This window comes from Polyodon spathula, chromosome 3 (genome assembly GCF_017654505.1).
Source record: "Polyodon spathula isolate WHYD16114869_AA chromosome 3, ASM1765450v1, whole genome shotgun sequence".
Lineage (NCBI taxonomy): Eukaryota > Metazoa > Chordata > Actinopteri > Acipenseriformes > Polyodontidae > Polyodon > Polyodon spathula.
In genome coordinates, this window is record NC_054536.1 from 8,708,619 (window position 1) to 8,734,014 (window position 25,396).

At 38.8% G+C, this 25,396-nt stretch overlaps 1 protein-coding gene across 2 annotated transcripts in view; it reads left to right on the plus strand.

The window, feature by feature from the left end:
* Positions 1 to 17,582, plus strand: part of LOC121312453 (phosphatidylinositol 5-phosphate 4-kinase type-2 alpha-like) — a 73,867-nt gene extending 56,285 nt beyond the window's left edge. Inside the window, exons 4-11 of one of the 2 annotated variants that reach the window (XM_041244258.1) lie at positions 822 to 974; positions 1,873 to 2,019; positions 5,319 to 5,357; positions 7,131 to 7,232; positions 12,268 to 12,381; positions 13,854 to 14,097; positions 14,797 to 14,900; positions 16,068 to 17,582. In XM_041244258.1, the coding sequence (XP_041100192.1) occupies positions 822 to 974; positions 1,873 to 2,019; positions 5,319 to 5,357; positions 7,131 to 7,232; positions 12,268 to 12,381; positions 13,854 to 14,097; positions 14,797 to 14,900; positions 16,068 to 16,148 (984 nt within the window). In that variant the 3' untranslated portion in view covers positions 16,149 to 17,582. The remainder of the gene's footprint in view (positions 1 to 821; positions 975 to 1,872; positions 2,020 to 5,318; positions 5,358 to 7,130; positions 7,233 to 12,267; positions 12,382 to 13,853; positions 14,098 to 14,796; positions 14,901 to 16,067) is intronic. The other variant, XM_041244265.1, reaches the window with a different exon arrangement.
* Positions 17,583 to 25,396: the final 7,814 nt, after the last annotated feature.

The following is a 25,396-nucleotide window of genomic DNA, read 5'->3' on the forward strand; positions in this document are numbered from 1 at the left end:
GATGATAATAGTTTAATAGGGAACAGAGGCAGCTGGGCTCTGGATAGGTCCCCTAAGAGCAAGGGTCCTGGGGTTTGGGCTACTTCAGATCTGACCTCGGCTGACAAACCATAGAACATTTCAGCCCATAAAAACTGTCACATGCACACTTTTAACATGTGTCAGTACTTATTACAACTGCACATTTTCTGAAGCTAGGCTTAAAATATACACCAAGCCCAACTTCAGCTGCACAATAATTGAGAGAGAAGTAAGATGATGAGAGGTTATTTTAAAAGGCTCGCATGGACAGCTTCAGCCCTGTAGTGCTAGAACAGCATTTTAAATTTTATGCAGAAATATATTTTCTCACGCATCTAGAAGTATTTACTGTCCAAGGTTGAATCTAATTTGTGAGCAGTAGATTAGCAGAGCTAGCTGGTGTACAGGTAAGCTCATTCACTTCACTTATTCAATGTATTTTAATGAACATCATTGCATTCTGGCATTTATTCAAAAAAAGTGCACATGCAGCAGTAAAAATGCAGACTTTCTAGATTAAAGAAGATTAAATGACCAGAACCGGGTAGAACACTGTGGTTCTGTTCCAGTTTGATTTATAGGATGTTACGGTCTGTGTTTGTGTATCTGGAATAAGAAGTACTTTGTACTGGAAGCATCAACAGGATTCAAATTTGCAATGACATGTTCGATGCATCTGTACTCAGTTGTCAAATTTGTTTCTTGAGCCTGAAAAGATCATGCCTTGCAATCAAACATGCCTTATTTTTTTTTTAGCTTGTCCAAAGTTCACCAGACACTGTCTTCCTTTTTTGCTGCAGAACTCACTCACAAGAAGTTCCCTGTTTACAAATGACTCACAAGGACGAAGTGGGGCACGCTTTCACACCTCGTGCGACAAGAGATACGTGGTCAAGACTATCACAAGTGAAGATGTGGCGGAGATGCACAATATACTGAAGAAATACCATCAGGTAAATAAGAACACAGTGTGTGCTGATCGGGTTGCTGCAGTGCATGCTTTAAAAACGTTCAATGTTGACTCTCATGCCAGCTCTTTTGATTATGTAGGTTTTCAACAGTGGTTTAATTGTAATATTCTGATCGCCTGTGAAGTAAATCTTAACCGGAAGTCTTTTGTGGTCCCAGTACTTCTTTTGTGCTCCACGTCATACTTTGTTATTGTCTGAATTTTTTATCTTCTGACCTTAGTCCTATATTACCTCGTTTCCGTGCACCGCTCACCCGGGCTGAAAACCCTGCTGCCCCTGATACTACGTTGCCATGTTAGTTTAACCAGCCCGCACTGGCTGCCAATCTGAGATGCACTTGATTTTTTTTTTTCTGAGCCTTTCTCAAAGTGGGCTAAACAAGTGACCAGTCCAGTGACGATGAGTGTAAACATTGAATCCACATCCAGGGGGAGCATGTTTCTCTGTGCTTATTCTCGTATTTTTTTTATTTTTAATTAACAAAAAGCTCCAAAGAATTGTCAGCATTATCAGAAACAAAGCAACAACCTCCATCTTTTGGGTTTTGTAAACAAATGAATGAATGCAACCTTAGCCGCAAGGCTTGCTGGGAAACAACCGCCAACATCCGTTCAGGAGGAATGGATCAGCTCGGATTGCCAGTCAATCTGTGCATTGAAACGAGGTATATAAGTATGCCTGCACTTGGGATTCTTTCCTTATCAGTTCTCAGAAGACACAGTAAGGAAGGCTGGGACTTATCAGTACATGGATGGGTAATATCCAATGAAAACCCATTGTTGATGGCAGTATTGGCACCAGTTCAAGCAGTGTGTCAGCATGGGGCACTATGCTGTGGGGTTCCTCCAGTAATTCTACTGTTTCACCTTCCCCCATGCAGTTTGTTGTAGAATGCCATGGAAACACGCTTCTGCCACAGTTCCTGGGCATGTACCGGTTTACAGTGGACGGAGTTGAGACCTACATGATTGTAACAAGAAACGTATTCAGCCATCGACTGTCTGTTTACCGGAAATACGATCTGAAGGTAAGCAGTGGGAGAGGATGGGATGAGCTTTTATCTGCATAATATAATGTACATACGCTAACTGTACTGCATCAATATCTAGTGAGTACTGGAAAGTAGTTAAGAAATCTGGATGCAGATACTGTGCATTTGTTTAACTGTTATTAAAACCAGCCAGCTCTTCTGGAGGGATTTGTTTCTTTTATACTGTGTGTGTGTGTGTGTGTGTGTGTGTCTATGTATATATATATATATATATATATATATATATATATATATATATATATATATAATGTAACCTGTCTTCCTGTCAGAAATTAACATACGCTTATTTGTAACTGGTTAAAGAGTTACTTGTTCATTGCTTTTAATTACCGCTATGGAATAAACATTGCATCCCATAACAGCCAGCACAGCAAGGTCTATGGCCTCTTGCGACCCCTGGTGCTTATAAATATATTGTACAGTGTACTAGGTGGGGGTGGGGAGAGGAGTTGCAGAAGGACACATTGCAGCGCTAGAACTGTTTGTTGAAGTTTATTTTTCAATTCCATGAGTGAAAGCATTATTTAACGTTATGTGATTATCTTTTAAACTTAAAGAACATTAAAACACAGATTGTTTAAAATGTATAAAAATAGACACTCAGAACAGCTTTCCCAGTCTCTTTTTCTCTGTCAGAGTGGCTTGTATCTGCAGTTTATCAACTTGTTTTTTACTGAAAGCAAAGACCATTCAAATTCCGACACTTTGTTATATAAACCGTATGTACCAAATAACCTACTAAATATTGTCTTTAAAAAAATAAAAATAAAAAAAAATCGTAGGATATCTCAGTTGAAAACTTCAGTGAGGAGCCATTATTAACTCACGGAATCTGTCTTTATAAGGTTCTAACTTTATCTCCTGAGAGAATTCTGTGTCAGACCGACAAAAAAAAACATACAGTTGATATTAGACGCTGGATACAAGTTATCCTTTAGCCTGTTTTATTATCTGCTGACATGAGACCCACTGCTGTTAAAGCTTGCAAGCATATTGGGTGACATCACTGTCATGTAAGGAAGTTCTTGAAAGAGAGCCAGCGATAATTCCTTTTTTTGGCATCTGTGCTGCTGACAGCCACTGGAGATCAAAACTTGCTGTTAATCCCAATTTTACTGAAAACCAAATGCTTGCTTAAGGGAAAAGAGCTTCTCTGATATCAATATTGTAACATTGCTTCAGTTCAAAGCTGGCCTTCTCAACAAGATAATGCTTTTGTTTGAGTAAACGAAGCAGTGTGTAGCGATCCACATGACATCTCCGTCGTTTAGACTGACTGGGAGCTAATGCGCACTGTGGCAGGGCAAGAGCCCTGCTTATGTAAATAAGGGTAAGGTTGGAAGGGATGGGGTTAAATCTGGCCCTGCCAACAATCATGGTTTTGTTTAACTGTAGTGAAGGCGAATGCCCAGCCTACAAGTGTTTTGTTCTCTTGTTTAAACCTGTTATTTTGGCCCTCGTGTCGTGTTTATTTTGTGTTTGATTTATGTATTGATTTACTGATTCAGTTATATATTTATTTTTTGCAGTTTAAGCACCAAAGTGCACATGTATTTATCCCACAGGTGGACAAAATAACAATAAACAAACTGGAACAAAACTGGCAGGCTGGACATTTGCCTTCACTACATTTAAACCGTTTACAACACAGGTCCAAAACACTCGCCAAACTCCTTCCCCCACACAAAGGATCTTGTCTTCATTGTATACAGGAAGACCAGTCCCCAATTAGCACTCAGTTGCCTAACTGGGGAATGGCCACACCTGTGATTGTTGGCAGGGACAGATCAAACCCCATCCCTCCCAACCTTACCCTTATTTAAATAAGCATACACACAAACAGCAATTTATCACACTGAACTGTAATTAAAGCCTAAAAATAAGCGGGATTACCACGTTCCAAAAAATATAGCTGAAATCGACTCTTACAAAAAAAAATAAAAACCATGCCACTAGGAATTCTGGACTTTACAGTCTCCACTCCCTCCCCACCCCGCTTCACCCACGCTGCTTTTAAAGATCATATACCTGGCAACAAAACCTTTTACAGTGTTCCCAAGAGCACAAACAAACTGTCTCCGCTATAACTTGATCTTGTTGTTTTCCACAAGCACTTTCAGGTACAAAAACAAAACAGCCCAGACTGCTTTAGGGGATCTTTATATTTTGCTTGCACTTAAGTTACATGCAGGCTCATACAAGAGAAGCGTTTCTATAGGACTATAGAGTATGGTGGATTCCGAAGGGACTGTCACGTTGGTTCTGGTGCTCCTGTGGGTTACGAACGCAGAACCGGCAGGGACTGTTTCTCCTCATCGCTCTACAGCGAATCCTGCTGGCCAGGCTCCCAGTGAGCAGATACCTGCAGGGCTGGCCTTTGTCCTCCAGAGGCCGGTAGCTTGCTGACTTCTGCTCTCGAGTTCCTGGGTGAAAAAGGAAGATGGTTTGGTCGTGGGATCGGGGGACGCCCGCCGAACCTTCCAGGTCTCCTGAGCCATGTGGGGAATTGCTGCGGTGAGGGGAAAAGCGATTGGGCATTCCAAATTGGGAGAAAATCAGGAGGAAAATAATAACTGGACACACTAAATGTATGGAAAATAGGAAGGATGATAGAAACAATGCTTGCTAAGTTTAAAAACATTTAGGAGCATTAAACAGAACACTGTCGCTCGTATTCAGAAACATCACTGAAGTGTGGTGCTCACTTGACTGTGCCTAATTAGTGCTTATTCAGAAAGGAAACTGTTTTGAAAGTAGACTGGAAGCTCACTTACACAGTATAGATGTGAGTTTCCAAACTATAAGCCTGGTGTATGCCAAACAGTAAACCTATAAACCCTATAGGAAGCTTATAGTAAATGTGTAGTTCTCATTATTAAACCCTTTAAACTTGATGGAATTGCTGTTTCCTATAGTAAGTGGCATTTCATTACAGTGTATTTATAAAGTTATTCATGCAACCCATATAAAAACTGACCTGTAGTGTTTTGGACACAGTAATGCAGGATACACCTAATTTTTATGCAGGAGTAGCATACTGCATTTTACTGTGTTAAAATTATACCTTATCCATCATACAACAAGCTATCTATTACTTTATGAAGGGCGATTTGGGTTATTTTAACAATGTTTATACGTATTGTGTGGTAATATTAATAATGCTAATAAGAGACCAGAATGTATGTGTTTTAAAAGCATTGGTTTGTACTTAAGGTTTTATAGAGAGGCCCTGTGTTTCAGTGTATATTCATTTGCTGATTTGTTTTGTATTTCAGGGCTCCACAGTTGCTAGAGAAGCTAGTGACAAAGAAAAGGTAATAACATGTTTGTTTTTTTTTTCCTCAGTTTTTCTGAACAGCTTATGTTTGTCATGTTTTAATATTTCAATAAAGGAGAGTGATACAAAACACGATAATTTCCTGAAATTGTATTTTTGCCAGTCATATATGGCTGTTTGTTTATTTATTTATTTATTTATTTATTTATTGTGTGCAGGAGATCTCTTTGTAATAGCACTGTGATGAAGGGTGTGTGCAGGAGTTCTCTTTGTAATAGCACTGTGATGAAGGGTGTGTGCAGGAGTTCTCTTTGTAATAGCACTGTGATGAAGGGTGTGTGCAGGAGTTCTCTTTGTAATAGCACTGTGATGAAGGGTGTGTGCAGGAGTTCTCTTTGTAATAGCACTGTGATGAAGGGTGTGTGTGTGCAGGAGTTCTCTTTGTAATAGCACTGTGATGAAGGGTGTGTGCAGGAGTTCTCTTTGTAATAGCACTGTGATGAAGGGTGTGTGCAGGAGTTCTCTTTGTAATAGCACTGTGATGAAGGGTGTGTGCAGGAGTTCTCTTTGTAATAGCACTGTGATGAAGGGTGTGTGCAGGAGTTCTCTTTGTAATAGCACTGTGATGAAGGGTGTGTTTGTGCAGGAGTTCTCTTTGTAATAGCACTGTGATGAAGGGTGTGTGCAGGAGTTGTCTTTGTAATAGCACTGTGATGAAGGGTGTGTGTGTGCAGGAGTTCTCTTTGTAATAGCACTGTGATGAAGGGTGTGTGCAGGAGTTCTCTTTGTAATAGCACTGTGATGAAGGGTGTGTGCAGGAGTTCTCTTTGTAATAGCACTGTGATGAAGGGTGTGTGCAGGAGTTCTCTTTGTAATAGCACTGTGATGAAGGGTGTGTGTGTGCAGGAGTTCTCTTTGTAATAGCACTGTGATGAAGGCAAGCACTGCGGGAATGATTGTATCATTTTGTTCTTTCTCACCTCTCCTTTTTTCATTTCTTTCTCAAATCTTCTGACCTTTTTTCTAATATCCTTATCACTGTCTTCTCACAGCCAACTGGTTAGATGGAATACAACTTTATTCCCCACTTGAGGAAGAAGTTACTAGTTAATTGCAGTGGCCACAGTGATTGTTGCAGGGAGACCGAATTAATTTTTTTTTTTTGCATATGATCATGTAATAAATGGATTACACAGAGAGGGTTTATTCAGCTGCAGCAGTAGAGCATTGTATTATTATTGTTTTTTTAATGTACTGTATCATTTTAGCAGTTTATCAGTTGCATCTATTGCATGCCAATAAAATATGCCCTGCCCACTGTTGTGATGTAACAGGAGTTGCAGTTGCATCTTAAATTGCAGTTTATAGATAATGTATTTTGTTGATCATTTAATCGCTGGTACTATAATCCTTATCATATGAGACTTACAAGATACTTCATTAATCTATTAATAAAGTGTTCATAAGCCCTCTGGTTTCTAATCATTTCCATACCCACCATCACTCACAGGCTGCAGTATATATATGGCTCATGATCGGGCTGTCTCTCTGTATTGTGCACAATGTTCTGTGTATGAAGTGAGCTCCTCTAGCAGCGCATGGCTCATGATCAGGCTGTCTCTCTGTATGATCAGGCTGTCTCTCTGTATTGTGCACAATGTTCTGTGTATGAAGTGAGCCCCTCTAGCAGCGCATGGCTCATGATCAGGCTGTCTCTCTGTATTGTGCACAATGTTCTGTGTATGAAGTGAGCTCCTCTAGCAGTGCTGCCTGAATGAACCCCCACTCTTCTCCTTCACTGTTTTGGCAGCACCTTTTCCAGGATGAATGCACCAAGTTGCGCCATAGCACTATGAGCCATAGGCTGCAAACAGTCAAGATTGCCACGCGTTTTTACAGCTCCATCAAAAATGTAAGGAAACCGTACTGAACGATAGCTCATAAGGCATGCATTTTCAGTAATACACATCAAATAAGATTGTTATTTGCTAATTCCCACCATCCACCAGCCGTTTTATTGATGTGATTATAGAAAAGACCAAGCTCACCACATGGATGCTTTTGATAGAGGTAAAGTTGGATGTTTATTACAGCACAGGTTTGTCTAAACTGAAGTCTTGCTGTACCTAAATTAAATTCCAACATTATGGGCGATCATTAAACACATCAGTGATGATTAGTTAATTGACCCATAAAAACACTGGTCCATATTCGAGCCATTAATTAATTAATTTAGCTAACCACTCACAAAACTGGTTTACTGGGGTTGTACTAACATCAATAAATCTGCTAGCACTTCCAAGTCACTGCTGCTAGGCAGAAATATAGTTTTTCTCTGCTATGCTCCTGTATGGCGTTCAATATGAACGACTGACGGAATATATTTTGTCAGTGGTTATAGTGGGTAAACAACTGGTTACAGAATTGATGGAAGTAATCCTGTCTTTTAGTGGCAGTCCCATTTGTCTTACAGAGGAGGTACCATCACGAATATGTGCACACACTGTACTGTATGAATAAGTGCAAACACTACTGTATGAATATGTGCACACACTGTACTGTATGAATAAGTGCAAACACTACTGTATGAATATGTGCACACACTGTACTGTATGAATAAGTGCACACACTGTGCTGTGTGAATATGTGCAAACACTACTGTATGAATATGTGCACACTGTACTGTATGTTACATTTTTCTACCTGACACCTGATTGGTGGAGCTTGTGAAGGCAATATCTTAGGAACCATTTGTCAGATTTTCAAATGCGTTTGAGTTTGTTACTATATACTGTTCACCATGCTGAGGATAAAGGTCATTATGACTTGCGATACTAACACCAAAGGTGTTACTGTATTTAATTGGAGCCAGGGGTGTGTGTACTTACAGTGTCAGGTATTGACAGTGTCGACGCAAGGGACTTTTTCAGCCTGAAAAAAGAAACAAGGACCAGGGGTCACAAATGGAGTTTAGAAAAAGGGGCATTCAGAACAGAAAATAGGAGACACTTTTTACACAGAGAATTGTGAGGGTCTGGAATCAACTCCCCAGTAATGTTGTTGAAGCTGACACCCTGGGATCCTTCAAGAAGCTGCTTGATGAGATTTTGGGATCAATAAGCTACTAACAACCAAACGAGCAAGATGGGCCGAATGGCCTCCTCTCGTTTGTAAACTTTCTTATGTTCTTATGTTCTTATGTACAGTATGCAAGTGATGAGTCTTAGTTTATCTCTGGAGGAGAACAAAAAGCAATAACTTACTTTAACTTAGTGGTGCTTTGCTTCATAATATCCCTGGAGAAAAACAAGGTCTTGTTATATTGTTTTACTATTCCATCATCAGCCACCTCAGAACCAAAATATTTTCTTCTCTGCTCACAGAGTTCCGGGTTGTTCGTTTTCTAGCCAATCCAGAAGTAACTGAATCTTCAGCTGCTCTGTGTATAAATGCTGACTCACAACACCTCTAAAATTAAGTACAGTGTCATGCCGAATTTTGCATTATTTTTTAGATATTTTAAAAGTATATCTCACTTATAATACCGAAAGTTCACATTTTAACCACAGTGATAAACACATTAATAACAGCGTAAGTAATCACACGGACAAAATGCAATGAAACGCTGAAACATGTGCATATCTCAGAACAATGCAAAACGGATGGCCAGTAGTGCCAAACTTAATGCAGCCTGCAAATAGCGTTTGGCACCTAAACAGCAATCAATGGAATAAAATGATTCAATAATAGTTTAGTGTGTTGTGTTTGACTACAGGACTGACCATGATTCATATGCATAGGGTTTGTTGTATCTCAATATAAAATAAACTTGATTATACTGCATTTGTATTTTTAGCAGTATCAATCAGTCAATCTTTATTTTATATAGCACCTTTCGTAGTGGAACACCTTCACAAAAGCGCTTTACAAGATGCAGTAGCAACAAGAAAACCCATAATACTTTAAATACAGAGAAATGCATAATACATGAGATACAGTAAAAAAAAAAAAAAAAAAAAAAGCATAATACTAAATACAGTGGAGAGTGCATAATACATGATAGTAGCATAATACATTAAATAGTAGCGGCAACACAGCAGCTAATGGCAGATATCAGGCTTAAAGGGCATGATGGATCTTGAGAGGTGATTTAAAGCGAGCGACGATGGGAGTATCACGCACCAAAGCTGGAAGAGAGTTTCAAAGAGTCTGAGCCATGAAGCTAAACAAGCGTTCTGCAAGTGTGGTGCACTTTTGCTTGGGGATAACAAGCAGTCCAGAGTCGGAGGACCTCAGCTTGCGGGCAGAGGCATAGCGGGTCAGCAGGTTGAGGAGGTACTCGGGACCTGTGTGATGAAGGGCATTGTAGGCGAGCAGGAGAGTTTTGAAAATAATCCTGAGCTTTGCAGGTAGCCAGTGCAGCTGGGCAAAACGGGGACGGGGACGGGGTGATGTCATCATGTTTTTTACATCTGATAAGGATCCTCGCAGCGACATTCTGAACTAGCTGCAGTCAGTTTATGGTGCGTGCCGGGAGACCATCATTTAGAGAGTTGCAGTAGTCGAGTCGAGAGGAGACACATGCATGACAAAGTATCTCAGCATCTGGGAGGGAAAGTTAGGGGCTGACTTTGGAGATGTTTCGAAGATGGTAGAAGGAAGATTTGACCATGGAGGAGATGTGGGCTTCAAATGAGAGGTTGCCGTCAAAAAGTACACCAAAGCTTGGTACTGTGGGGGAAGGCACAGTCTGCGAGCATACGTGATTTTTAGTTTTTTTTAATCCCACGTTATCACGATCATATCAAAATATCGATATTGGTGCCCGTCACTACTTCTTAAAGAGATTGATGCTTTTGAAATATTATGGCACATGAAATAAAATAGTAATAGCTGTACGGTGTTACCATGCCAATTCCAAAATGTAGGATCCAAATACCAAATCAGGAGTATATAACTTACCTGTCCGCATCAGACAGAGTGCAGGCAAGCAATCAGAAAAGCAAACAGCATTCTTGAGTACATACAGGGTGTGTAGTGTAGAGTACAAATCCAAGGGTTATGATGAGGTTGTTAAATGCACTGGTGAGACCACACCAGTCCAATTCTGGTCACCACAGTACTAAAGGGACATTGTGAACCTGGAGAGAGTCCAACCAGAATAACCCCAGGGCAGAACGGTCTATCAGTCATGTGGTGATGAGTTTTGACTCAACCAGTCGCACTCGAAGCAGAAAGACACTGCAGTGGAAGGAAAGCATTTGCTGCTGTGCTTCTAAATGTGGTTCATTCTGGTGTTCCTGCTCATTGGTGGTTTATTGTCTCCTGGGGATGCATGTGGATATACTGTGTATGTACTGAGTATGACACCTTAGAGATTTACGTATGCTTATCATTTTAGAAGAAGAATGTGGGGGTGTATTGAAGCCCCCGACCTGGATTGCATCTTACATTACATCTAGTAATAGAGGGATTTATGTGCCTATGTATCTGTATGCCTAATTCAGAATTGTCGACTGTAGTGGGATATGTGTGTCACTAACATACTTAGTGATGTGTGGTTTAGTTTGTTATCAGAACATTTTGGATATTGGTGGTGTGTGTGTGAGGGGGAGGAGGGGGAGGTCTTGTATCTTGTTTTTGTGAGGGGGAGAGGCAGTGCTATTCAATTAATGTTTATTGAAACTAAGCTCCAGGTTTAATTGTATTGAGGCATTTTCTTATTTGTAGTTCCTCTTACACAGTATCCATTTTCACGTCAGGCTTCAGGTCACAGATACTCAGAAAACTGAGTATGAACAATGAACTGACAATGAACACTCCCTCATTTAGGGGTGCAGATACTACTGCTAAGGTAACAGATCACAACAAACCTACCAAACACATCCCATAAGCATTGACAGGATATGTACCTAAAGGTTTGTATTATCACTCTATAAATATCTTTTCTTTATTCAAAAAATTCTATTTGCTTCTCGTGAGAGTTTTTTCCATAAAGTGGTGTGTTCGTTTCTTGCTGTCTGCAGCACATCCTGTATGAAGCCCCATCTCGTCACATTTATCTTCACATTGTATACAGTGCGGCGGAGTTGTTTTCCTTGAATTACTCCTAAACCAAATTAACCACTGTGTGTGTGTGTGTGTGTGTGTGTGTGTGTGTGTGTGTGTGTGTGTGTGTGTGTGTTTGTGGATGAATATTTAGCTCTGCTCTTTAGCCCTGTGCTAGCAGGGCATCAGTAGAATACAAACCACTTGAGGCTGTTGAAAGAAACCAGTTTCTTCATGCTCTTACAGTATAAATCACATTTAAAATGAATGCTATAGTCAAGGGGCGCCCTTTTATTAAATAAAAACAACATGGGAAAACTAATGAAAAACAGAAAACTATAAAATACACCTAACAATATACAGATTGCATTATCTAGAAACACTAGAGACATCGATAAAGTCTCCTTTCAGAAACAAAATGAATTTGTGAAAGAATTGTGTTAGTTTCTTTTTAGTATTTGTTCATACAATTGTATTTCGTGGTTATCGGTGAGCCATCAATACCACAGCAAGAAAATGTTCACCCAAATACAAATAAATGAATACATAAAAAAGACACATGTTGACACGTGGTGTCCAAAGAGCCATTCATTTTGTGTGTTATCCTTTGTAAGTGGCTTTAATGTTTTCATTATTCACCAGTAAGTGAGTTAGGGTCCTTTCAGTTTTGTTGTATTCTGACAGCTTGTTTCAAGTCTGAATGTTCCCCTTCATCATCCATTGAATGTAAATCATCTCCTGCATCGCCAGAGGGGGCTGATGAGTGCCCCCTCTGGCCTGTAAATGATTTGCAGCTGCTCTTTGGTGTACTTTTGTTTCGTGTTCCCTGGACAACAGGAAAACCACATTTAAGAAGGGATTGTAAGCTTCAAGTTTTTGTTTGTTTGTTTGTTTTTTAGGCCAAAGAACTGCCGACCTACAAGGACAACGACTTCATCAATGACGGTCAAAAGATTTACATTGATGAAAACAACAAAAAGATGTTGCTTGAAAAATTAAAAAAAGACGTGGAGGTAACGTGGCTTAGCTTGCTGCTTTTCCTTTTTGCTGAGTTTCATCTGATTGATTTCTGTGGAGACTGTGTGCTGATATCTTTCAGTTTTTTATAGTGCAGGAGAAAACATTTTTGTTTGTTTTATTTTTAGTTTATTTGCTTATTGATTTATCGAGCCTTAGAGTAAGAAGCAGGGTTCTGAAGAATGTAGAGTTGTATGTCCCCACATGTTGCTAGACCAGGTTAAATAATATACTTTTCTTTTTTTTTCTTTCCATTGTTAACATCCTGACAACTTTTTACACTTAAAAACAGATGCATTATCTGGCACATGTCCCGTGTAGGGAGAGTCTTTGATTTTTTGATGTTTGTAGCTCTGTGGCCAGTTTAACCGTCCTCAAGAGAAGCCTAGCACAGCGTGGGGTCTCACCTCTAGTTTGCTGCACTATTGAATGCTGTATTTTCAGAAGTACTAACACAATTGTTACAACAGGTTGCATCACATGTCAGTAGTGTGCTTGGAACCGAGTAGTTAAAGAAACTACATACCCTATATTTGTAGAGTCCTCTATCTACTCTTAAACGTGTTGCACAGCTAGCTGTTTGAGTTGTTGCACCCTCAGCCACCACTGTTTGTATGTAATCAAGATCTAGAAACGTCTGCAACTCTGGAAAATGCAACCGTAAAGTGAGGTGTCTCAATCCACAGACTGCATTCCAGTGGACTAGAAAGGGATAAAACAGATAATGAGGAACAAACAGCTTGGATATCCAGGCAGCTTGACAAAGTTCAGCCACTGATTCACTGTGTGACCTCAGCCAAGTCACTGCTGACCTGACATTCATCTGTACCCTGGATAGAAGCAACGTCTTAGGAAGTGAGATTTTCCTGATGTTCAGTTTGGCTATCCTGGGAACAAACACTTTGTCAATAAATAGTGGAGAATGCTGCAGATTTCCAGACTTTGATCCCATGCTGAGTTAGAGTTTTACTTAAGCCAGTGAAGCGCTGATAAGCAAGCTCAACAGAAGAATTGACAAGACAGGCTGTAGCCACTCTAATGAGCCCTGAGCGGGAGTCAGACCCTGTTTATCAAACTCCAGGGTGACCTTTGCATCTTTTAATGTTGCCATAGTTTTGAAACATTGCCAATTTTATTTCTCTCTTACTATAATTAATAGTTGATCTTGAACTTATTCCACTACTGCAGAATCTGCAATTGTGGCCTATACAGAAAACACTGTTACTGCCCGAGTGTCATATTCAGTCACGCAGTTATATAAAAACAAACGAAAAAAAGCCCTACCACAACCACCACTGTGTGGAATGATGAAAACAGCAGGACTTCAGTTGTGTTCCAGTTGACCTCTTTAACCCGCTGTGTCTGAAAATGACATGCAGCTGTTATCTGTAGCATTCCATTTCCCTACCCTGCTCTGTGCTGCACACTTCAGCCCTGTGTGTGTGTGTGTGTATGTGTGTGTGTTTAGTTCCTGGCCCAGCTGAAGCTCATGGACTACAGCCTCCTGGTTGGCATTCACGACGTAGAGAGGGCGGAGCAGGAGGAGATGGAGTGCGAGGAGAATGAGGGCGAGGAGGACGTGGAGAGCGACGGCACCCACCCCATGGGCACGCCCCCCGACAGTCCGGGAAACACACTGAACAGCAACAGAGCCCTGCCCCCCGGGGAGTTTGACCCAGCTATTGACGTCTACGCCATAAAGAGTCATGACAGTAAGTCATATGAAAGTACTCGTTAGGAACTGGTCTTGTCTTACTGTCCTGGATGAAATTATTATCAGATTTGGCTAGCCTCAAGCTACAGGTTCGGTTGCCACGCCCAACAGGGCAAATAAAAAACAAAATTAAAAAATAGTTTATAGTTATGCAACGTTACTCATTTTATCAGAATCAGAACTTTTAATTTCATTTAACCGCTGTAAAGAAAATGTTTTATTCTAAATGTATTACATCTGTCACATAGACCATTGTTTTGTTATAGATTTTTTAATGTTTTTTTTTTTAATAATAATAAACCAAACATGTTACAGAGCAAAGGATTTTTAGAGGTTAAACATTAGAGATATTGTTTATAAAGTACTATTGACTTTTTTCCATTTACATATAGATTTGAATGGATGGCTTCTCATAATGGTTTTGTACAGTTGGTTACAAACCATTCCATATATGTTAAAGTATTTTTAAAATGTAACAGTATTTAGATATGCCACTGTTGAGATAAATTGAATAGATTGGTAAGTTGTGTGTACAATTGCAGTGAGCAGTCTAATGCTTTTAAATGGACATGTAGGTAAGAGGCAAAAGAAACGTAGACGTTCAAAGTGCTTTCCATGTGAGAAACTGCCCTTTGTTAGCTCATTGAGATTTGAGGAAAGTGATGTGCGTCACTAAATGCCTGTGTGTGTTTCACAGACGCTCCAAGAAAGGAAGTGTACTTCATGGCAATAATTGATATCCTTACACATTATGATGCAAAAAAGAAGGCTGCCCACGCTGCCAAAACTGTCAAACATGGGGTAAGTAGGATATATCACTCCAGTGGTTGGATTATACCTTCTAATTTTCTGTGTTTTACCTCGACTTTTCTCCTCTCCTTTAAAAAGTCAACTGATACCTGTTAAGGCATTTGTGTATCTTAGTAACAATTGAGAAGCGCATTTATAGTAAAAATTATTTAATGTACTGTTTTGTTTTTTATTCTGTGAAAAAACTACATTTGTCTGGTCTTTTTCTTTTCAAAGCAGAAGCGACTGTTAATGTAAATAGTTACGCATAGCGACTGTGAGAGCGTATCCATCATAAAATACTTTATTTTTCATTATATCTTGAATAAAGATTAATTGCTTATTAACATGTTGTGATCTCATTTGTATGTTCTGCTTGTAAATTAAAAATGAAGGCTTGGCCGATTTAAAAACAGTAAATTAAATCAGTGTTACTATTAACATGTTTCTCGGTGTGCGATTTTAGATATACGGGTGGCTTAACAGGTATCAATTGAATTCTTATAAAAGTTGTGGTAAAACAGAAAATCAGAAGCCGTAATTATACCACATTCAACTAGAGGCATCCGTTATAAAGGTTTCCCACAGTAAAAGCACAGCAAAGTGTAATAAAGCACTGTGAAAACATGGTAAAGCATAGGTAAGCTGTAAGTAAACTGTAAAGAATAGTGGGATATGGTAAAGCATATTAATAAATGTGGCAAACCAGGGTAAACTGTGGTAAATGTGTAGTATAACCACAGCGAAGGCTTGGTAAAACTGCCAAAAATGCAATGCAAAAATACTGTGGTAAACTTTCATAAGGGTTAGCATTCCCATCCGTTCCATTTTACACAGTTTCTATGGGGGTGCTTTTTTTAAAAACCTTGTTTGGTTGATTCTGTACAAAACCAGGTGTAGCATGCATTAAAGCACACAGAGCTAACAAAATAATAATAATAAAAAATCTCAGCTCATATGAATTACTGTCAAATTATAGGTTTAATGTGCAGAAATGTCCCAGCACTAAATGTTTTAGACTTGTGCTCCCAAAAGACGCGATGCCGTTGTGGCAATCAGTCGCTGCCATTTACAGCTATGGGTATTTAAAAACATTTGGTGCAACTGAATGCATAAAACTGCCGTCATTAACAGTGCTTTGTAATGTGAGAAATGATGGCTGTGATTGTGTTTCCACAGGCTGGTGCGGAGATCTCCACTGTTAACCCAGAGCAGTACTCAAAGCGCTTGTATGACTTTATTACCAACATTCTGACATAGCCTGTCACCATGACAAAGAACAGATACAGGGAGTGGGGACAGGCGGGGCAGCACCAGCGTGGGAATGAATGCAGGGACTGGATGGAGTGTTCGTCTTCCACTCCAAGCAGCAGCAGCAGCAGCAGCAGCAGTTCTGTACTTGTTTACAGTATAGGGACCCACATGGGGAATTAGCTTTAAACTGCTTCCTGATACACATAGTGTACTCTTTGCTATTGCTGAACTTTTTTTTTTTTTTGCAAATAAATAAAATAAAACACTGATCAGCTTTACTCAGAAAAAAAAAATAATCAATCAATATCGGTACTTATAGAGGTCGAGCAGAAGATGCTTAAGGGCTGCATGTTAATCTTTGAAGAACCCTGGGTGTTGGAAACTGTGGATCGGTTTATTGCTTGACCTGAAGGGTGCATCGCAGTGCTCGTGGAGCTCATGCCACGGATGCCGTTCTCTTCCTCTGCACGCTGGCGCTCCTCATTACTTTCATTGCATACCATATTCCTCTTATTCTTCAAGAGGCTACTGCCATAACACTGCTCTCCATTTCAATCTTTGTCCTTGTTTGTTATTTTAGTTTTTTGTTTTTTGCAAGATGCAATATGTTAAATGGCTTATTTGACCCGTGTTTGCGGCTTGCTTCTCAATTCGGTTGTTTTTTTTAACGGTTATACTGTTAGAGATGTGTTCATAAAACTTACCAAGGACTTTTTTTGTGATCTAAACCGGGGGTTCACATATCCGGTCCTGGGGGTTCAGAATCTTCTGGGTTTTGGAGGTATCATTTAAAGAACTGTTTAACACCTGAAATGACGTTAAATTTAGGTTACAGGTGGAACAAAGACAAGAAGGGCTCTGGACCTTACAGACAGGAATTGTGTCGCCCTGATTGGAACAGCGGCTGATCTGTGTCCTTCATACCCGTGTAGATGTGTGTGTTTTAGCAATGTGCTCGATATTGAGCAGCTTTCTTTCACACACTGGGGTCTCTAATGATTTAACAGCAGCCACCCTATAATGTGTAAAGACCACCTTTAGGGGACCTAATTTCACTCCATTTGCTTTGTCTTTAATCGTAAGGGGTCAATCCTCCCCCCGTGGTGAATCCAGTTATTAATATAGTCAGGGTGGCCTGTTTAAATGTCGCTGTAAAGACCATTCAGAAGGACTCTGCTGTTATGAATAAGGTCCTTATTCTTTATACTGTAACGATGTGATGCATAGTTTTGGGCAGCAGGTAAGTTTCTTTTGCAAAGCAGGAGTGTAGTTTACCCACATAGAAAGGTAAATCCCTACACAGGATCTGTATTTTAACATGTTTTGCATTCCATTCATTAGTTTAGAAAGAAATGAATAGTACCAAACATTTATTTGTAATCACTTTAAATTGATTCCTACTATTTAAAAACAAAAGTAACATTTTTGCATCATTATTAAAACAACAAAGCATGTAGCATATTAAATATATTAAAACATAAAATCAGAAGCATTGCAAAAACAAGAAAGTTGCCTAAAACTATGACTTATTTGTCAGGAACTTCTATAATTGTATAGCATTGCATTTCATTTTCTTTCTTTTTTATGGAATATTACTGAACATTGTTGATACTGTATACACTGTGCAACAGCTGTGCCTTTTTATTTTGATTCTTTTTTTAACATTTTATGTTATTTTAGTCTTATTGTTTTGCCCTTCTCTTTGAGGGGAATTTCTCCAAGCGATCTCAGAGTGTGTGAATGCCTTGTTTTCCCCAGTAATTTAATGTCAGCGCAGTTAAGACTCCATCTACACTTAATGTATGTAGTGATTACTTGGGGCATGCATAATAATTATGTAACGTGAGCAGCAACAAACCACAGCTCTTCAGTGACCAAAGGCAAGCTCATCCTCGTGGCTGTGTAATGCATTAACACTGTGTTGTTACTCTTGATGTAGTAATGTTAACAACAGCAGAATGGAAATGTACAGTAAATGTATTTCATGTATTTAAAAAAAAAAAAAAAAAAAGAAAACCATAACAACCAATTGATAGTGTTATGATTATTTTTTCATAACTGTTGTGCCATTACCTTTCATGTCACATTTTCTGTAGTTTACTGTGCTATGGAAATAGAGAGATTTGTAATTTAAGGGGGGGTGGGCAGTACCTGGCATGTGTATTTGAAATGCTTTTAGCAGCTCAGAAATGCACGGTGTTATTGTCTGCAGCATTCTGTGTCATTCGTTATTGTAAATAATCTGTCCAGGGTGAGACTTCCTCATCAAGTTTGGTCTAGTGCTCAGCTGCACTCCATCCACAAGCATTGCTTTATAAAATAAAGCACCTGTCAGCTCAACCTGGTGTCTGGATTCGTTTGAATATTTTCTGTATTCTGGAGTTGTACAAAGAATGCCCTGTGAACCTGTCACAAAGACGGCTGCAGTGGGTGACGTCAGACCAGAAACAGGAACCAGGAAATAAACAACAGAGAGGTGGAGTTGGGTGGAGCTGAGCGATTGGTTTTGCTCAGCATTTAATGAATGAACAGAACAGTAAATAATAAGGTTGTAACAAACAAAAACACAGGACACGGCACTTTTGCCAAATTAAAGAGACAAACAAAACAGACTACACAGACAAACACGGTGAGCTGATATTTTAACTATTAACTATTATTATTATTCTTATTATTATAACTTCCATCTCCAATCCCGTTCTCCACTCACCGAACACACAACCGCGAGTGAGTGAAAACATGTTGCTTTTATGCAGCTGTACCGAGACTCGAATGCTAATCAATCATTCAATTGGAGTCGCGGTACAACTGCACGTGAATTAATAAAGTGCAATTCCCCGTGCTCACATATTATTACATTTTACTTGCACGTGATGTGCTGTGCAATCGTCATGCCTAAATACAAATGTACATTTTAAACACTTGTGTTACACAGACCCGTTTATATCCCATGTACCAATGACTATACACCAACATTAACACCCAACATGCAACACAAAATACACACGGGCGGGGCAATTTGCCACAGAACCTTATCACAACATCATACTAAAATGAAGACTTGTACAGTACATATGTCTAATATGCGTACCTGTATTATAAACTACTTTTGTTTGGTCAAGCTGATTTGTAGTAATTAGTTTCTGCTTTGTGTTAAGGTGCCCGTTTTAAAAATGTTACAATAGTGAAATGGTTAGGAAATCAGATCAAAAAGTGAATAAATTAAAACGAACTGAACGGCTGGTAAGTTAGTTGTTAATAGTTAATAAACTTCAAAATTCCCCTTAAAATAAAACCTGCTTTTACCAACTTTTAGATTCTCAGATTTCAAGGTATCGTTTCAAAATCTTCAGGAGAATCGATACCGAAAGCATTTATGTGGCAGCAATTTTATGTTGCAGTGCTTTGAACGCAGGTTTTTTTTTTTTTTTTTTTTTTTTTTTAGTTAACCTGGAGTCATTCTCCATTTGTAAAGTTTGCCTGTATTACAGTTGTGAATCTGCATTGCATTTTATTTTCTTTCTTTTTTACTGAATATTACTGAACATTCTTGATACTGTATACACTGTGCAACAGCTGTGCCTTTTTATTTTCATTCTTTTTTTAACATTTTATATTATTTTAGTCTTATTGTTTTGCCCTTCTCTTTGGGGGGGATTTCTCCAAGCGATCTCAGAGTGTGTGAATGCCTTGTTTTCCCCAGTAATTTAATGTCAGCGCAGTTAAGACTACATCTACACTTAATGTATTTAGTGATTACTTGGGGCATGCATAATAATTACATAACTTGAGCAGCAACAAACCACAGCATCTTCAGTGACCAAAGGCAAGCTCATCCTCGTGGCTGTGTAATGCATTAACACTGTGTTAGTCTTGATGTAGTAATGTTAACAACAGCAGAATGGAAATGTACAGTAAATGTATTTTATGTATTTAAAAAAAATTGATAGTGTTATGATTATTATTATTATATTTTTTTTTTAGTTAACCTGGAGTAATTCTCCATTTGTAAAGGTTGCCTGTATTACAGTGACTGCTCTTCCAGTCTTGAATTAACTAAAGCAGTGATGGGTCCTTCAACACTGGAAAGTTCACATGTTTAACGATGGAGTTGTCCATTTCATTGAGTAGTGGGATGTTCCATTTGTGTTACTGCACATCTAAGAATGTGGTCCCTAACATGCATTTCAAGAGGTATCATGACCTAATCTATGAGCTCATAATTCAACCTCATTTTGAATTTGTTGCATCATATTTCATTTTCAATTAAAATAGGTTGTTTAACAATTACTCAAAATATCCCATTTAATAATCTGGTCAACACTTTTCTGTGTTGAATTCAAGGAAAGGATGCTGTTTTTGATGGTTCTATGTAGTTGAATGACACAGAAATTAGCATTGCTATACTGCTGTGTCTGGAGCGCAAAAACATTTAGAATGTTAAAAAAATAAAAAAAAAAAGCTACTACGGCCACCCATGTTCTTGAGGATAACCACGGTTACCGATGAATCTTCTTAACAGTCCCAGAAGGTTCAACTTCTTTGAAAAGTGATCGTGTGGAATTACTTTTGTTTGGCAGAAAATCTGTTCGACAAACACTAACATAAATCTTAACAAATGATTTGTAATCTCCTGTATTCTGCCTAATGTGTTGCCCTTGCTTACAGCAGAATATAGGTTTACTGAAAATATGGCATACATGTACAGTGACTGCGTATGTGGCTTATTTTTTGAGTTTGGGGGCATTCACTATGCTTGTGACCTCCGAAAAAACTCTGTTACGGTGTGAAGAGTGTGCCTTTTCCTTTGGTTCTTGGTATTAAATACATATTTGAGAGTCTGTCTGGTTTTGGAAGATTGTACAGAATGAACATCCATACTATAAGAAATAGACATACTCTCTCCATTGATTACTCTGTGTTAGACTTCCTAAAATGCAGGTCATCTTGAAATAAATCGTTCCACATTAAATAAATTCGAGTTCAACCTGCAGTTGACTCAAAGTAATTTAGTTACAAAGTGAGATGAGGTTTTTAACTGCTTATATAGGCAGAATTTTAGAAAATAAATGTTTGTAGCAAACTTGTATTTTCATGTGATATGTCTCTGCGTTTGCATGCTTTACTTTCACCAGCCAGCTGCTGCTTCCCCAAACCAGATGGATGAATGTAAAACTTGAAAATTCGACATAGCGAATGAAGGAGGTAATATTTCTGAAATTATTGTTTTTCAATAAAAAATAAATAACAATCACACAGGTGTGATAAAACAGCAGGCAGAGATGCTGCTTTCTGATTGGTCAAGCACACGTTCTAACCATTAAATAATTGCCATGGCAACATCACAAAATATTGAAAATGAAATATGAATCTGCTAACAAAAAGCAGATGGCTAAGCTGAAGAAATCGTGGACTCCATGCACCCTTCCCATTACAGTAAAGCAGGTACTGCACCAGACGAGTTTTCAATAAAAGCAGATTTCTGGGGAAAGCTATGCAAGAATAACATTCAAGGAAAAAACCAAATCATAAACCCCCACATTTAAACAAAGAGATCACAGAATGATGTATGAAGACTTTAATAGTCCACAATGTCCTGCACTTTCCTTACAAAAATACATATTGAAAATGCCTGAAAACCCACATGCATTATTAACACTCTCCTCGTCTGACGTAAATCACCTCACTGGAGCCAATGGGTAGAAATGACTTTGGTTCAATGATGTCGAAGCTAAGCTAAGCAGTGGGACTATCAAATGCATTCAATAAGAACCATGGGAAAGTTGGCTTGAAGTTCGATAATCATTTGATATTCGCAAGCGTTTCACTTGCCTTTCTCAAAACAACTTTCATGTGAAGCTGACCAGTTGTGAATGTTTTCACAATATTTGCTTTACCTGTGAAGCCTATACATAATCTGTGAATATCAACAGAATATCCTATATATGTGTCTATCAAACTGAAAGAGCAGGCTTGAAATTAGCAATCAAATCATCTCCACTTTTCAAACCAATTTTAATATGAAGCTGACCATGTGGCTCAATATAGAACTAGTGAATGCAAACACCAATACCAATGCACCCTATTGTCTACCCACCGGCCCTTCAGTAAAACAGTTCAACATCAGTGGAGAGATCCATGTAGTCCTTTCACACCAGGGTTTTCTTGTGGTAGTGTATGACTTGTTTTCAAAGTGGCCAGTTCCTAATTTGTAATGTTAATTTGTATAATGTTACTATTCTAAAATAAATATATTGCCTTATTCCCTACCAACTCATTTGACCTTTAACCTGTATTCCTGAATGCCTGTGCCATGTTGCTTTCTCCCTTTTGTACATATATACTGTATATATATATAGTGTACATCAATTCAATATACAGTCCCATGAAAAAGTATTTGCCCCCTGTCTGATTTTCTGCATTTTTGCATATTTTTGACACTGAATGTTAACAAATCTTCAACCAAAATCTAATATTAGATAAAAGGGACCCTGAGTGAACAAATAACACAAAATGTTGATACCTATTTCATTTATTTATTAAAGAAAATGATGGAACACCCAATGCCCCTGTGTGAAAAAGTAATTAGACTCCCCTTAGACTCAGTAACGGGTTACGCCTCATTTAGCAGCAATAACTGCAACCAAACGCTTCCTGTAGTTATTGATCTGTCTCTCACAGCGCCGCGAATTTTGGCCCACTCCTTCATGCAGAACTGCTTCAACTCAATGACATTTGTGGGTTTTCGAGCATAAACTGCTTGTTTCAGGTCCTGCCACAACATCTCAATGGAGTTTTGGTCTGGACTTTGACTAGGCCATTCCAAAACTTAAAATTTCTTGTTCTTTAACCATTCTGATGTAGACTTGCTTGCGTGTTTTGGATCATTGTCTTGCTGCATGACCCAATCTGCTTCAGCTTCAGCTCACGGACGGATGGCCTGATATTCTCTTGTAGAATTCTCTGATACAGAGCAGAATTCATGGTTACTTCAATGAAGGCAAGTCGTCCAGGTCCTGATGCAGCACAGCATCCCCAAATCATGACACTACCACCACCATGCTTGACTGTTGGATCTTACTGTGGAATGCAGGATTTGTTTTTTCTCTAGACATAACTGGGCCCATGTTGGCCAAAAAGTTCCACTTATGACTCATCTGTCCATAGAACATTGTCCCAAAACTCTTGAGGATCATCCAGTTGCTTTCTGAGATGAGCATTCATCTTCTTCTTAGTGAGCAGTGGTTTCTGCTTTGCTTCTCTGCCATGAATTCCATTTTTGCCCAGTGTCTTTCTGATGATGGTGTCACAAACACTGACCTTAGTCAAGGCGAGAGAGGTCTGCAGATCCTTGGATGTTGTTCTAGGGTTCCTTCCTGTACGATTTTATGCCTTGTTCTTGGAGAGATTGTGGCAGGACGGCCACTCCTGGGAAGATTCACTACTGTCCCAAACTTTCTGTGGTTTCTTTTGATATGATATGATATGATATGCCTCTAAAACCTGTGTGCTGACAACTCAGACCTGATTGTTAACCAAAGCATTCAAACAGCTGACCCTAATTACCCCTTCAATTGGGTTGAGTTAACTAGGAGGGGCAATAACTTTTTCACACCTGAAGGTTGCATGTTTGAGTACCTTGCACACCAAACAAATGAAAGAAGCACCAAACTTTGGTGTCATTTTTCTCTCAGACACCCTCTATATACCACTACAATCCACAAAAAGATCTGACCAAATTCAATGTGAAAAATGTGCAAAAATGCAGAAAATCAGACAGGGGGCAAATACTTTTTCACGGCACTGTATGTTACTATGTCCTACTACTCAATATACGTATATACATTCATTATATGTACCACACATAAAGTACCGGCACAGAGTATGGCAACAACTAATGATTTACAGCAAGACTAGGAGACCTATTTGAGGGATTGTATTTTCCATTTTCCTCAGTCAGACCCCTTTCTTACTAAATATCCTGGTATTTCTGAATAGATAACCATCTCTTCTTTAAATTAGCAAGACATCTCACAAGTAGAATGGTACCCAGGGATGTTTTTTCTTTTTTTTTAGGAAAGCAGTACAACTAGGGATGGAGTTTAACATACAAACATTCATTCATTCATTCATTCATACATACATACATATTCCCCACTCTAATTTTAAGCCCCATGTGACAGTGACATTTTTATGAATATTCATTAATTGCTTCCAAAGTTCTATAGAACTGTTAACCACACTGTTAGCAGACTCGATACAGCAAGGACAGTTCACGTGTTTTCAGTGTATTGGTGCAGCAAAAGTAAATCAGCCAAAAGCACCATTTCACTTTTAATGTGTAGAAAGATAAATAAGTCGCCAAAGTAAGGTAAAAATGTCTTCCTTTTTTTGCAGACCCCAGGCTCTTTTATCCACCCATATGTATATTGCAGAACATCTGAGTTTAATGACAATTAACTTGTTTTGTCAACATGGAAATATACTAGGGAATGCATTTATCTTGACGTCTGTATCATTTATATTAAATTATTTATTTCTGTTTTTAAATGGAACATTTGCCTGCAAAAATATATTTTTTTAACTTTCAAATAAAAAAAATATTGTGACGACCCAGAAATTGCTTTGTTGCAGGACTTGTTGTCTGTTCAGTTTGTCTCATCTGTTTTTTTTTTATATGTTACCTGTATTGTAAGGGGATCTGGTCACGCTGTTACTTAGCATGGGAAGGGGGAGTGAGTGAATGTGTGGTGTTGTTTTCGGGGGTTGCAGAGCATGGATTTGACTTGTTGATGAGCCGAACAGCGGTGGGAAACGACGGGAGGTTATATAATAAAAGGGGGTGCATGAGCCTGGGGACTTGAGACAGTTCAGAGCTGAACTTGAATGAGAAACTGTGGGTGCGACTGAGCGAGCATGTGAGCTGTGACCAGGGAGAATATGCAGTGAAAGTGTCAAGACTAAAGCGCTTTTTAAATAAAACAAACATCTTGAGAATTGAACACAGTCTCCCTGAGAAGGCCTACTACTTGTTAAACATGACAATGTTACAATATACTAAATTAATGGATCAAGCTTACTGTGATGGTTTCCAAAATCAGATGAAAGCTTTCAATGCAATAAGAAAAATACATAATCATTTTTTACTAAATCTTGCTTGTCTCGTTACTTGTTAAAAACTGTATCTTTACTGCTATACTACTTGCAAATTCTGTAAAGTGGAAGGACAGACTTGGTGGCATGAAAGCGAGGGC